General features: G+C 45.1%; 3 protein-coding genes across 3 annotated transcripts; 2 read left to right on the forward strand and 1 right to left on the reverse strand.

Annotated features, from left to right (window-relative positions):
* Positions 1-187: 187 nt before the first annotated feature.
* On the reverse strand, positions 188-3,064 carry THITE_2038621 (uncharacterized protein; the record flags this gene model as incomplete). Its single annotated transcript, XM_003649620.1, has 3 exons — positions 188-403; positions 461-2,421; positions 2,488-3,064. 3 exons carry the CDS (start codon positions 3,062-3,064, stop codon positions 188-190), a joined length of 2,754 nt encoding a protein of 917 aa, XP_003649668.1.
* A 10,773-nt stretch (positions 3,065-13,837) lies between these two features.
* Positions 13,838-14,089, forward strand: THITE_2042654 (uncharacterized protein; the record flags this gene model as incomplete). Its single annotated transcript, XM_003649621.1, has 1 exon — positions 13,838-14,089. A coding segment is annotated over one exon (252 nt), but the record flags the coding sequence as incomplete, so codon positions are not given.
* Positions 14,090-14,719: 630 nt separating this feature from the next.
* Positions 14,720-15,010, forward strand: THITE_2036988 (uncharacterized protein; the record flags this gene model as incomplete). The annotated part of the gene is made up of 2 exons (XM_003649622.1): positions 14,720-14,775; positions 14,899-15,010. Coding segments are annotated over 2 exons (168 nt in total), but the record flags the coding sequence as incomplete, so codon positions are not given.
* Between the last annotated feature and the right edge of the window lie 685 nt (positions 15,011-15,695).

Raw genomic sequence — 15,695 nt, forward strand, 5'->3', positions numbered from 1 at the left:
GCATGGTCTTAATTCGAAACAAGCACCCCCTGATCTGTGCTGTACCCGAATTCCGGAAAAGGATAATATAAGGATAGCGCAGCCGTGACGCCGCAAGCTAAACGGCTACCAAGTTTTTTTCCTGGCCACCATGATAAGAGGTATATCTATATACACATACACTATACCGGCCGCCCATTTTATATCCCTATACCCCCAAGCTCTTGACACAGCCCCACAGCACCACCGGCACGATCACATTATCATTCCCGCCCGTCAACACGGCCTCGGTCAGCGACGCGAGCGACGCACACGCCGCCGCCCGGGGCGCGCGCGCGCTCAGCCACGGCCACAGCCGGGTGAGATCCAACACGCTCGCAAGACTGTCCCACCCCGACCCAGTCCCAGTGTACCCAGACGCGGCCTCCGCACCGGCGGCACCAGCAGAAGCAGCAGCAGCATGAGCAGCAGACGACGCGACCTCCCAACCACCGAGCCTCAACCACAGCGCAGCGACCATCAAGCCGGCAAACACGGCGGCGGCGAACGCGGCGCTGCCCTCGAGGCTCTTGCCGCCGCCCCACAGCCACTTGCGGACGCCCCAGCGGCGGCCGACAAGCGACGCGGCGGCGTCGCCGAGCCCGACGCACACCACGCCCGAGACCATGCCGACCTCGCGCGTGGGGACCTCCCAGCCGGCGAGCGGGCCAGCAGCAGCAGCGCCGCCGGCGGGCGCCGCGCGCCGCCGCGGCAGCGACGCGAGGCTGAGCCACAGCGGGATGGCGCAGCCGATGAGCAGGAAGATGTGGGAGACGACGACGGGCCCGCGCAGGTCGCGGCCGTCGACGTAGGGGGCCAGGAAGCGGGCGATGGGGCGGGAGAGCGGGGGCAGCTGGGAGGCGCGCAGGAGGTCGAGGAGGAGGAAGACGGCGAGGGCGAGGGCGAGGGCGAGGGCGGCGAAGCAGGGGTCGAGGTAGACGGCGGGCAGCAGCATGGCGACCATGGTGAAGTGGAAGACCTTGCGGCGGGTGTCGACCTCGCAGACCCGGGAGAGGCGGAAGACGACGGCGAGGCCGGCGGCGAGCACGGCGACCCAGTAGCCGCTCAGCAGCAGGCGCGTGTTGGCGGCGCCGAGCCAGGCGAGGCGCACGTGCTGCACCCAGCCGGCATGGCAGGTGGGCGGCTGCGAGCCGCGGGGCGGGAGGCAGATCCAGCGCTCCGTGCCGGCTTTGACAACCTGCAGGCGGAACTGCGGGATGTCGCCGAGGAGGTAGCCGAGGGCCCAGCCGATGGGTTCGTAGCCGGAGAGGGCGTAGCGCTGGACGTAGGCTCGGATGCCGACGAGGATGACCGCGAGGATGCAGATGTAGACGTGGCAGGCGTACAGCCACTTGCGGATGGTGGCCTGGGCCTGGGTGAGGGAGACGAAGGCGCGCATGCTCGAAGACATGGCGCGTTTCCGGCGGCCGGAAGGGGTGGTGGATTTGACCCCCGTGGCCGACTTGCTGATGGCAGGCAGGGTGTGTCTCCGGGCCGGGACTCGTTGCCACGGCTCCGCGAAATTCGGCTGCACAGCACCCAAGTTCGCGGGGAGCGCGGGGACAAGTTCGGCGTCGCTGGCGGCGTCCGCATACGTGACCTTCGTGGCATTTGCGGGGACCGGGCCATCGAACTGGTCGTCAGCAGAGAAATCCGAGTCCGAAACGGCACTGCCGTAACTGGCCCTCGAGCCGGAGCGCGGGCGCTGGAAGGGCAAGAAGTGGCGAAGATCTCGGAGACCGGACTCGCCCCTGGTCAGAGGGGCGGCACGCCTGAAGCGCCATTTTGGCACGCGAGCCAGCGAGATGCCCCATTGGATCACCTGGCTGCAAGAGACGACGAGGCCGAGGCCGCCTCCCCAGAGCAGAGCCTTCAGGATGACAGCTTGGGGAGAGCTAGCTAATAGGAGCAGGCTGATGAGGCCTGCTGAGAGCAACTGGAGCTCCGAAACCAGCAGGCTGGTGGTTGTGAAGTGGTGAAGAATTAGACAGAGCGTCTGATGCAAGGGATAAAGCAAGGTAAGGGTTTCGCGGGAGAATTCATCTGGCCGGAATGATGGCGTCGAGGATGTGAGCAAGTCCAGTGTGAAAGGTAGGCAAGAGAGGAGCCAGTGCGTGCAGCTAAGGGGCTCCCAGTATCGTGCCCCAGGGACTAGTTGTCTCGGACAGGTGCAAATGCTGAGTACGAGGCTTGGCAACACTGCGCCTTTGACACCCTGGGCACACAGAAGAGACACGAGAACCGGAAGCAGTGGGGGGTAGAGGAGTGGTGCCGGGTCGAATGTGGCAGGGATGCGGATCGGTATGAGCCGCGAAGGCTTCCCCTGTCGATAAGCCCAAGCGATGAGTCTCAGGGGGTACGCTGCAGCCAGACAGAAGAAGAGCCCGCCCGCCGCGAACAGCTCTATATGAGGAGTGTGTTAGCTTAGGCTACCACTCCCGGGAGAACAGTTCGCCGAAGTTTGTTTACCTTTGCGATAGGTCCGCAGGGAAGGCTGCACGTCGGCGTTCGAGGCCACCATTCTCGCTTGGCACCCGAGGAGAATTGCTTCAACTGCCCTCCGAACAAGCTCCCTGCGGCGGCGCGCCCGCTCGGCTGTGCCCCTCCAGTCGAGCCCGTGTTCGCCATGGCTGGGACGCCAATGCGGTCTCCGACCCTCCTCTTCCAGAAGGGCTGGCGAAAGCGCCGGCGTCGAGCTTCCCGACAGCTGCTCCCTCCTGCCCCTCAGTCCCTTGTGCAGTCGGCGCTTCGGCGCGGGAAGACCCCTGAGGAAGTGCTCGTCGTCCGCATCGGTGCCGCTTTCGCTGACAGGCGGAGACTCCCTTGCGAAGGAGGGAAGCGAATGGGGCGGGGAGCTTCGTGGGGGGCCGCCATCGGCAGCAGCGCGACTCGCCCGGGATGCTAGACGGTCGGAGGGTTCCAGCAACTCGGAGGGCAGCCGGCGATACGGATGCGGCGAGCGAGAGCGGATTCGCAGACTGTCGGAGGTTTCGTCGGCGCTGTCGGAGCCGGCCGTCGCAGTTGGTGACGGGCAATGCTCTGGCATGGCCGGTCGAGCAGGACGAGAGGCGTTCGCAGAGGAGCTCCTAGAGGAGCTCGTTATCGTCAACCTGGGGCGCGACCTCTCAGCGCTACGCAATTCGATGTGAGAATGCAGGATGTTGCATGTTTGGCCGTGGCGTGTTCCGGCCTGGCTGCACTCGCGTGTCGAGTTTCATTCCTGAGACCAGATCATCGTCACATGCGAGTTGAATGCGCGGCAGCTCCTGTCAGCCGATAACAAGCTGATAAGGTTCGAGTTCACTGTATTCCGTACTCCGTACGCTAGGATGAAACCAAGGAAAGTGCCAAGTTTGCCAGCGACTTCTTTAAATCCACAACCCAGATTTCTTATTTCCACAACCCCCTATAGACGGTCCGTACACTCCCACTAAAATTTAGCTACAAACCTCGCTACGCTCCCTATCTAGATAGGGGACGTACCGCTATAAGATATATAGCAATGCCGTCAAAGGACAAAGACATTGCTAGCCTTGCTGCTCTCGCAGGCTATAAGCTTACTATATCGCTAGCCGTATCGCTAGCTATATCGCTAGCTGCATCGCCAGCTAGCTCGCTAGCCAGCTCGCCTAGTGCCTCGCCTCCTAGATCGTCTCTTAGATTGCCTAGTTTCTTACGTAGTACCTCGCCTTTTAGATCGCTTCCTAGATCGCCTCCTAAATCGCCTAATTCCTTATGTAATGCCTCGCCTCCTATATCGCTAGCTGTATCGCCTAGCACCTCGCCTTCTATAGCGCTAGCTATATCGCTTAGAGCCTTTTCTATCGCATTGCCCGCTCCTAATGTACATCTCTTTACTATTAAACCTTAGCTATCTTAAAAGAATTTTCTTAACACTACTAAAGACCTTATATAGCACTATAGCTTTACTGTTACACGAACAAAGTGATGTTGCTGCTCGGCCTCGTCAGCCAAGGCAGCGGCGCACTCAAACCAAATAGGAGTTTTGGAAAAGTGCAAGATGGATGTATTGCAAGAGTGTGAGATGTAAGCAAGTGCCTACCTAAATATAGGAGTGTGGTGGCCTGTGCGTAAGGTGGCCTGTGCACTGTTGCGGGGCCCAGTGCTATTGTAGAGCCCAGTGCTATTGTAGGGCCTAGTGGGCCCGCACTGCGCAGTTGGCTACAGGTGGCCACAGGTGACCCACAACTGCGTATAACATTTACTATCATTAAATGCCGTTCTATAGCTAACTGTTATAGGAAGGTTAGGTATATTGACTTATAATATTATAAAGATAGTACTATTAAATCTTAACCTAAAAAAGGTATTTAAAGGAACTTTTCTCTTCTTTCTGCTTGCCTACGTCCTAGCCGCAACGCTGACAAACCCTTTAACACCACCACCATTCGAAAGCTCTCGCCAAGCCCTATCTAGCCGTACCGACCACCACTACGCGCAGCCCATTACACAAGTATAGGAGGTGGTAGAAAGCAGGGCAACTTAGCGGTAGCCGACTAGCAGTTAGACTTTTCGCCCTCACGTGACCTACCTACCCCACTGGGCTAGCCTAGACCCCAACACCTGCCAACGGCTAGCAACGTCGTCTACAGCTACCAAGTAATAGGTGCCAACGACCCTACTCCCACAACGCCTAAAGAAGGAGGGTTGGCCTAGACCAGCCCCCCCCGACTACGTAAGCCTAGCCAAAGACTCACTGGACCTAGAAGAAAGTCTAGAGCCTCTAGAGCAGCCTACTAGCCTTAATGCTAACTGAAGCAAAGGCCTAGGCCTAGAGTATTATAAGCAAGCTCAAGGAAGTCTACTGAATTAGGGTGATAGACTACCTGGGCATGGGGGACCCAGTTTTTCTGTTTTTCTATTTGTCTCAGAGCGTTGCATTCGTTGCCAGGGGAGGTCTGACCCTCTAGTCACATATATTTAAGTGGGCTAAGCCCATCTTCTTTATTATGAAGCAAGACATCAAGTAGTTGTCAATATACGTTCGTTGATACTATGTTGGTGGTCCCCCTTCTTCTAGGAAGGCTATTGAGCCTCTCCTTCTGTTGTTCTACCTCTGTCTAGACGATGGGCATTTGAGCTATTGAGCTCTGACCGTATTCTTGTTGTCCTTTCTTGTGTTTCCGCTGCATCCCACTAGACGTACCTGAGCTATGTGTCTTCCTCTCGGAAGACAGTCTTCCCACTACTCGATACGTACTATCTTCATCTGTCCAAAGGGACACTGCATTCCTTTGGAAGCTATCTTGTACGCCTGGTTCTGGGTGTGGTGGGGCAGGTTGGTGTAGAGGTTTTGCACCACTTCACTACTAGGCTAGCAGCTAAGCCGAAGACCCTACTCTAGGGCCTACGAATATATTTGAACAAGGCCTATAGAAGCTTATAGCTAAAAAGGTTAAAAAGGCTATTGTAGAAACCAACCAATGGAAGCTATAAGCTTAAACCTAGGCTAATATAGCTATAGGAGCCCCCCTAGGAGACCCTATTGCCCCCTTAGAAAATAGTCCTACCTAAGGCTACTAGGGAGCTTACAATATATAGGGCCAATATACTAGCCGAACTAGCTATAAGAGCCTTAGCCTAGGTGATCTAAGCTATTAACCAAGCCTTAGAAAGGCCTAATAAGGCTATAGCGGCCTAGAAACTCCCTAGTAGAGATATTATCTTGACCTTTAAAGACTTAGCTACTAAGAAGTAGTATTTAGCCAACTAGGAAAAGTAGGTTCCAAAGGCCTTTAGCCTATAAGCTTAAGAGGCAATAAAGACCTTTGTAATCCTAGTCAAAGGGGTATACTGAAGGGACTTAGATAGAGTCTTAGAGGCTACTTTCCAATGGGAAATCGGCCTCTAGAGTATTAATAAGGTCAAAATCAAGCTTCCAATGACTAAGGGCTATACTAGGGCTATAATCCTCATTGCCTTAGCCAACTAATCCGAAGCTACAAAGGCCTACGAAGAAGGCTTACTTTAGAGGGCCTAGCTATTCGACTACAAGCCCTACTAGTTAACCTTAGACCCTACCTAGTGCTTCAAATATTGGAAATAGGAGTATATCCAACGCTATTGCCGTAAGGAAGCCCTATGCCCCAACTACGAAACTAAGGCCTATAGCCAAGAAGGTGGGCACACTAAGATGGACTGCCCTATTCGCAAAGGCCTTTAGCTACCCTACTGCCTAGCCTATAGAAGAAAGCATTTAGCCTAAGATAAGGGCTACCTAGCTTAGACCCAAGTCAAGGCTAAAGCCTAGGAGGCCTATATCTTCTAACCTTAGACCTTCGCTTAGGCCCTAGCCACTAGGCCTAGTCATCAGTCTTAGAATAATAGTCGAATCTTTACCTTCAACCTAATTAAACCTAATAGCCCTAGCTTAGCCTAGCTGTTAAAACGACCTTATAGTAGGCCTAGTGGTATAGTAGTTGCAGCTTAGGATATAGCTTAGGACCTAGCATAGCGCTAGCTTGATTACAACTTCGCGAGTTCAATTCCTACCTAAGGCTTTGCTTTCTAGGCTAGCTAACCTAGCTAGCCGCCAAGTTAGCCAGCTAGCTAGCCTCCTAGCTAACTCCTTAGCTAGCCGCCTAGCTAACTATTTAGCTAGCTAGAGGCCTAGAGCCTAACCTAGCTAGCTACCTTAGACCACCTAATGATACTATAAATATATAGATCCTATTGTAGAATACTTAGGGTAGCAAAGAAGCGATTGAGACCCTACTTAAAGAGACCGATTTTAATATTCTAGCTATCTAAGAACTATAGATCAACCTATTTACCAAGTCGACCTACTGCCCTCGAAGCTCCTAATACTACTTAGTCTATAAGTCTAAGGCCTAGGCAGCCCTATATATTGCCAAGCGCTATAGGGTTAGCTAATGGGACTACAATGTAGAAGATCTCTAGTGCTAGATTCGGCTAGAGTAGGGCCTCGAGGTCTAGTTAGTTTACAACCCTTTGGACACTAAGGAGGTACCAAGCAGGCTCCTATAGCTGCCTACCTCTACAATGCCTATAATCCTAGCAAGGGACTTTAACCTCTACTACCCTTATTAGGACCAATGTAGCTAGCTAGATCGAAAGGCCGACGAGCTGCTTGATCTAGCTATCTAATAGGATCTTAAGCTCTATATGCCCTATAGTACTACAACTTAGGCCCCTTAAGGCCGTCAGCTAGCCTAGCTATTAACCATTGACCACATTTAGACCTCTATAGGCCTATAAGGCACCTACTATGGCCTAGACACTAGGGGGCGGTCTAACTACTACCCCTAGGCCTTCGAAGCTCTAATACCTAGGCCTAAGGGGCGCCAAAGCAACTATTGAACGGGGTAGGCCTAGAGTTTAATATAGAAAGGTGAGGTAGAAGCTGAGGCGAAGGCCTTGCCTATTATAATGGAGCTTACCTTAGGGGAACTTACTAAGTAGACTACAACTGCCTAGGGCTTATAGAAGGCCTTCAACAAGTTGATAGCTAAACTGTAAGCCATTGTAAACTGTGCTACCCCTCAGAGATAGCCCTACCAAGGCTTCTAAGCCCTAGAGTGGTCCCTAGAGATCTAAGATCTCTAGGAGTAGGCTAAGTAGGCCGAAAGAGCTTATAGGGTAGTCCCTACCCCTAAGCACTAAGCAAGTTACAATAGGGCTACCAAAGCTCTATCAAAGGCTATTAAGGCCTCAAGAATAGCTAACTAGAGAGCTACCCTCTAGGAAGCTAGTAGCAACTAAGCTCTACTATAGAAGCTAGAAAAGTAGGCCTAGCTTAAGAGCTATACCCCTATCAACCCCCCTAAGCTCCTAGCCCTCTAGGTAGCCTAGGGGGCCTCTAGCCTAACAACCTTCGAGGCTAAGGCCTAAGCCCTCGTAAATCGGTTTTTCCTAGACCTATCTATCGACCTCTTTGACATCTAAGACCCTGGCCTTGCTTAAGACTAGCCTAGCTAGTTTACTATCGAACAGAGAGTAATACCTAAGGATATTAGCTATTACACGAACAAAGTGGGTTGCTGCCCGGCCTCGTCAGCCAAGGCAGCGGAGCACTCAAACCAAGCAGGAGTTTTGGAAGAGTGCAAGATCGTCTGTTTTTGCAAGAGTGTGAGATGCGAGCAAGTGCCCTCCTAAATACAGGAGTGTGGTGGCCTGTGCGTAAGGTGGCCTGTGCACTGTTGCAGGGCCCAGTGCTGTTGTGGGGCCCAGTGGGCCCACACTTGCACAGTTGGCCACAGGTGGCCACAGGTGTCCCACAACTGCGTATAACAATTGCCCCCCCTACAAACAAACAGAAAAGCTGTCCTCAGCTTGCAATTCCATTGTATCTTGCACCTCAACCATCCAATCCATTCAATCCATTCAATCCATTCAATCCACCTGTCGGGTTCCTTGATCGGGGCGACTGATTAGAGCGATTGATCGGTCGGAGGTTGGAGCGGTCGGAAGGATGGGAGCCGGGCTAGGGCGACGAGGTCTTGGAAAAAGTGGTCGCAATTGACGGTTGGAAGGATGGGAGCTAGGCCGGGGCGACGAGGTCTTGGAAAGTAGTCGCGATTGACGTGGTCTTTGGGAGCCGAGCCGGGGCGACGAAGTGTTGAAGGTCGCGATTGACGTTGTTGCCCTGGATATCGACCTCTAGGTTAGGTCTCAGGAGCTCGAGGGCTTCGCAATACTTGGAGACCACCCAAGTAAGCAAAACCATAAGTGCTTCCTAGCAGGGCACTCGGGGCACCTGCGCCCGTATGTGGTTGCCTAAGCCATATAACGCGGTACTGCTCGGGCACGCTGTTGATGAACGCTAGCTCCCTTAAAAAGGAGTCTTATCGCGGTTCATCGTACAGGTTCGAGTCCAGTAGTAGGCACCACTTGTTATACGAACAAAGTGGGTGCTGCCCAGCCTCGTTAGCCAAGGCAGCGGAGCACTCAAACTAAGCAGGAGCTTTGGAAGAGTACAAGATCGTCTGTTTTTGCAAGAGTGTGAGATGCGGGCAAGTGCCCTCCTAAATACAGGAGTGTGGTGGCCTGTGCGTAAGGTGGCCTGTGCACTGTTGCGAGGCCCAGTGCTGTTGTAGGGCCCAGTGCTGTTGTGGGGCCTAGTGGGCCCACACTTGCACAGTTGGCTACAGGTGGCCACAGGTGTCCTACAACTGCGTGTAACAATTGCCCCCCCCACAAACAAACAGAAAAGCTGTCCTCAGCTTGCAATTCCATTGTATCTTGCACCTCAACCCTTGTTATACGCAACTGTGGCAAGGGCACCTATGACTACACTGTGGTTAGGGGTGACGAGCATTCCCCTTAAAAAGGGAACCTCGCCCATAACTCTTTTATAGAGACCAGACTATATCAATATACTTTTATAATATATACTAGTGTTCAAGAGTGCCGCCTTATTAGTTGACGAGACTAAGAGGCATTGATCTTTCTTACTCTCTTACGTTTATCGCTAGATAGTTACTAAGGGCTATCTATATATAATAAGTGGTACCTACTAACGATTTAGACCTATTTACTTCCTATCGAAGGGAGCTAAGTTCGACTTAGAAAATATTATAAGTTACGTTTAGCAAGTTGTATAGAGTAGCGCCTAAGGTAGATAATGCTCCTTTACAAAGGAGTAAGCTTTAGAAGATATATTATATAATGAACTAGTTTACTTTGCTAATACTATTAACCTAGCCTTAGATACTTTGAAGGCATTAAGAACTAGATAAAGTTAAGCCTTATAAATGTAAACGTCTATAAGGACGTTTAGTAGACATTTAAGTTTATTAAGGACTTTAGAGTTACCTACAACGTCTAGTAGGTTACTAATATTAGCCTATAAGACCTTAAATACCTAGAAGCTATAGTATCTCTTAAGATAGTATTAGAAGGAGACGACTATATATAATACTACGTTTAAGAACTATATATCTTAGAGTATCCTCCCTCTTAGATATTTGATAACTATATTCTATATACCTATTTTATATCTATTAAATATAAAGTTTAGGTAATAGTTAGTAAATACCTTATCCTAGACCCTAGGATTAAAGATATTGCTTTAGAGACTAAGGACTTAACCTAAAAGACGTTAGAGACTTTAGTACTAAAGAGTTAAAGACTATAGGAGACTTTAAAACTTTAGAGGACTAACGATTAATAATTAAGACTAGTTATACTACTAGAAATATTAGTAAAGACTAGATATAATCTAATTAAGAACTAGCTATTAACTTTACTAAGTTTAACCTTCTAGGAATAACTAGAGCCTTAGGATATATCAACTATTCTTTAATAAAGATATAAAACCTATATCGTTAGTAGCTATAATCTTAGTAGACGTTACTAAGAGCTACTAAGAGGATTATAGAATCCGCTACCTTAGAACCAATAGCCTAAAGAGGAAGACTTATTATCTCTAATAGCTTAGCTAATTAACGCCTTCGACTAGGTTCTCTAGCTACTACTATAGACGTTAAGCTAGCTATCCTAGTACTTATCTAAGCTTCCTAGACTAAATATAGTTATCTATAACTTTAGAATAGAATATATAGACAGTTTAGTCGATTCTAATGTCTCCTCGCTATTCTAAGAGATGCTAAGTCTACTATATAGACAGTAGCCGCCCTAAGAGGGACCCTCTAAATAGATAGCTAGACCCGCTAGACAAGCGATAACCGCTATAGACACCTAAGCTACGTTCACTATATAGGACCTCCTTACCTAGATAGCTAGAATAATAGAGAACCTAAATATTATAATTGAAAGGGCGAATAGGGTTATAGCTAAAGAAGACTGTTAGGCTAAAACCAATAATAGAAGCGTTATATCTTTATAGGCACCTATACCTATATTAAAATAGAAGATTTAAGATATTAGTCTCTTTTAGCTAAATATAGAGAACGACTCTAAGGAACCTTAGGACCTATAGTACAATAAGTAATAGCTATACTATAGGGACGTTAACCTTTAGGTTTAGTAAGTGGACTAGGTTATTAGGTACTACTTAGTAAAAGAAGAGACCCTATATATAGAGATATAAACCTTATTCTAAGGTTTAGCACTATAGTAGTATAAGCAATAGCTCTTTGCTATAAAGAAGGCAATATTGACTATATTTATAAAAATATAGACTAAACGTTTAAAAAAAGAGTTTAGTATTAAGAAATATAAAGTAGAGAAATAGTTAAATGAAAACTAGTATATTATAAGGGACAACTACAAAGATAAACTAGTTAGGAAATTCGCTATAGAATACTTTAAATATATATATATCTAGGGAGATACTACTAAGGAGCAATGTCTAATATATCTATATAATAGCCTCTATTCTAAACTTCGCTAGCTTTGCCCTAAACTAGATATAACGACGGAGATAGGTATATTCCTTAATATCGTTGATACTAAAGTATATATCGTTAGAGACAAACTCCGATAGGACATTGCTAAGGGCTATATCATTAGCTATAGCTATATCGTTAACAACGTAGATATAGAGTACAACGAAGATAGACAAGGAGATAGCTAGGAGGATAGTAGAGCCTTTTAGATAGGAAAAAGTAGAAGAGGATATTACAACTATTAGAAGAGAGATAGGGATAGACCTTAGTAGATTGGAAACAACTAATATAGAGATAGCGACTAAATATAGCTATTTAGTAATTGAAATTTCTATAATATAATTAGACGAGGAAGAGGATACTAACTATTTAACGATTGTAGAGAAGGACTTAGACTATTTAATAGCCTAAGAAAAGGCGATAATAGCAACTAGAGTAAACGACTTCGATAGCTTTAACGGATTTGTATATATATATATAAGAAGCAGTTTAAAGATAGTATATTTATATACTATAGCGAGATTATAGTAATAGGAGACGATGAGGATGCTAATCTTTACTATAAAATACTAGAAAAGGTTAGGTACGTTCTTATTAACGAATACGATATCGAAGCTAAGGACGAGGAATCGGAAGACGAGGAGGCCAACAGTTCTTACTATATATATTATATATCCTACTAGCCTAGATTGATCTAGAACAAACTGCTACAACAGCTCCTATAGATTTAGTAATATACTGCCTATAGTAGAGTCTTCGCGATATATCGCGAGCTTTTCAAGTATATAGCAGATAATAGCGACGAAAACAAGTATAAACCTATATAGCCTTAGACGGACCGCTAGTACGACCTTAATAACAACGAAGATGATCCTAAAGGTAAGGCAATAAACTTTATACTAACTAAAGGATAGATTATAGAAGTATAGCTATATATATCGCTACTAAAGGCGTTGGATAAGTAAACTATATACCTTATAATCAATATTAGTGTAAATCTAGGCGAACTAGGCACCAAGGTTTACTTCGATATAGGTAGTAATACCAACCTTGTCGACAAAGAGTTTATCTCCAAGTGGGCTAAACACCTATATTAGATTAATATGAAGCTATACTTCGTTAAAGGCGTTAGAGCCTATACCGAAGTTAAAAAGTAGGTCGAGTTCAACTTCTATATCTAAGGAATTGTCTATAGTACTAATGTAGAAGGTTATTTTACTATAATAGCCGACGTTATCGAAGATTTAGAAGTAAAACTGCTGATCGGAACTGACTTTATACTTTGCAACGGAGTAAAGATTGACCTTAATACGTCAACCTATTATTTCTAGTTAGTCTACAATATAAAGGTAAGAGTGTATATAGAGCGAAGGAGGACGATATAAAAGGTGAAAGCTGTAAATACTATAACGGTTGTACTTATAATAGAACACCTAATTGAGACTACGTTCAAGCCTATAGACGCCAATGACTATAATATAGATAACTAGAAATATAAGCTCTACTTTGCTTTATATATCGAAGGCGTACTAGACGCTATTGTAAATACGAAGAGTATATACTAGGCTATTGTATAGAACAACATTGCTCGTCTAATCACTATTGTCAAAGGATAGTATATTAGACACCTCCTCTAGTATAGCCTAGAGGAGGATATCTAGGCAATGGTATAGAACTTTATATAGTAGACCTAGGACAACGTTGTAGAAGACAAATATATATAAATAACGACGACTGAGCAATAGGAGCTAAGTAGTAAGGAACTAGTGACAAAGACGTTAATAGAGGATAAGTATAAGCTACTTACTAAGTAGGAATTCTATATACTATCCTATAGCATTAAGAAACTAGACGATATCCTATATATTAAGTTAGTAGCAAAGGTAAACATCTATAGTAGGGACAAACGGTATATAGAAGAAATAAAGGCACTGCTAGACAAGTATAACGTCTTCTATAACCGTGGCATTGTCCCTATACTAAAGGAGTAGAAGATAAGAATCCTGCTTATCGACAGATAGTAGAACTAGCTTAAACCTATTTAGATCTATCTATTGAGCACTAAGGACTAAGCGATTGTCGATAAAGAATATAATAAATTGTATATATAAAGGAAGATAGACTTTATAGACTAGCCAACTCTTGTCGCTTACCTAGTTTTTATAGTCTATTGTATAGTTGCTAAAAAGACGAAAGGCAAAGCCATTGTAGACCTTTAGCTTTTAAATGTATTGGTAGTACTAGATATATACCTATTACTTAACTAAGACGATATTATAAATATAATAATAGGTAATATAGTCTTTATAGTATTCGACGCTTCTAGATTTTTCTTCTAGCTTCTAGTTATAGAAGAATACTATAACTATATAGTGGTTATTAGTCCTAGAGGTTTAGAACGTTTAAACGTTGTACTAATGGAGTTTAAAAACTCGCTAGCGTTTATATAGTGCTTTATAGACCGTTTATTCTATAAGTATAAGCACTTTATATACGCTTATATCAACGATATTATTATTACTAGCAAAGATATAGAGGAGTATCTTAAGTATATTGAGACGGTTCTCGATATCTTAGACAAGGTATATATTTATATTTCTATAGAAAAGTCTTTTATAGCCTACCTATCAGTAAGACTCCTTAGTTATATAGTCAATGGCGAAGGAGTAGCTAAGATAGATAATAGAATTACTGTATTTAAGAAGCTTAAGTTCCCTAATACTTTAGAAGCTTTAGAGTAGTACTTAGGTATAGCTAAATAGCTATATAAAGGCATCCTATAGTATATAGCGAAGGTATAGCTCTTATAGGACTATAAAACTAAGCTCCTTACCTAAGGGAGAGTGAGTAGGGACCTTCCTATCGCTAAGTCGAAGAACGTTAGGAAGGCATTTACTTTAAATACTAAATTCAAGCCTATATTAGTAGAACTAGAGTCCTTTAAGCTATTATAGAAACATTTATATAAATAGTACTTCTTATACTATTATCGTCCTAATAAGCTACTATTTATTAAGCTCGATATAAGTGGCAAGGGATATAGAGTAATTGTCTTTTAACTTTATAGCAAATAGGATAGTATTAGTATCCCTAGCTAAGATATTTTAAGCAACGAGATCTAGCTTATTATATTCCTATCTCAACTAACCTCTAATGTAGAAAGGAAATATAGGAGTATAGAAGCGGAAGTCGCTACTGTCGTATAGGTAGTTAAGAAGCTCTAGAAAATAATATAGTTAAACCAATATCTAGTGAATATTCTAATAGACTATATAGTAACTAGAGGTATTGTAAAATATATGTCTCTCGCTACTATAGACCTTACGAAAGCTAATCTAAAGCTTGTCAACGCTATAAACTAGCTATCCTAGTTCGACCTTAATATCTTCTATATATTAGGAAAACTCAACGTTGTACTAGACGCCTTGTTATACTTGCCAACTTTCGAGGAAGACGCCCTTAACGAAACCCGAGACGCTATTAACGAACTAGAGGACATTTGGTCTACTACTTAGATCGACACTAAGGAATACTACGCTATAGACACTAGTACCTTTAAGCTAGTTATTAGTGACAAGTTTAAAGCTAAGTTGGCCGTCGTTTACCCTAACGACTATAGGTATAATAAGATTATTAGGAACCTCTATAATATAGAAGAATAAGCTAAGAAAATCACTAAGTAGAAAGAACGTAAGGAGTAAGAAGGGGAGCTACAAAGAAGATAGTACTAAAAGCTATAGATTGGGCTATATAAGCTAAAAGATAAACTCCTCTACTATATCAACTACAAAGAAGTAAGGAAGCTCTATATCCCTAGTAGCTATATTAAGGACATTCTTATCGTTATATACAATAACATTTACTACTTTAGTATAGACAATATAATAGTGAGCCTATTAGTATTCGCCTTTAGCTAAAAGCGTTGGATAGTATATAAGTATATCTAGTACTGCCCTATATATAGAGAAAACTAGATCTTAAGAGAACCGAAGCCTAGAGACCTTTAGCTAATTTGGATACCGCTATAGCTTTTCTACACTATTACTATAGATTTTATCGTCGGTTTACTAGCTATACCCTCTAAAGGGACCCTATAGTCGATAAAGAAGTACCTAATCCTCAACGCTATATATACTATTACCTATAAGTTTAGTAAGAAAAAGCTTCTTATAGCTAGAAACAATAAAATATTAGTAGAGGAATAGGTAGTTATAATCCTTAGAGCATTGACGTATATAGATTGGAGACTCCTAGTGTAAATCATTAGTAATAGAGACCCTAAGTTCACCTTAGACCTATAGAAAGAAATCTTTTGTATCCTAGATATTAGCCTCCTTTTCTCAATAG

The sequence above is a fragment of the Thermothielavioides terrestris genome, chromosome 1 (genome assembly GCF_000226115.1).
Source record: "Thermothielavioides terrestris NRRL 8126 chromosome 1, complete sequence".
Classification (NCBI taxonomy): Eukaryota; Fungi; Ascomycota; class Sordariomycetes; order Sordariales; family Chaetomiaceae; genus Thermothielavioides; species Thermothielavioides terrestris.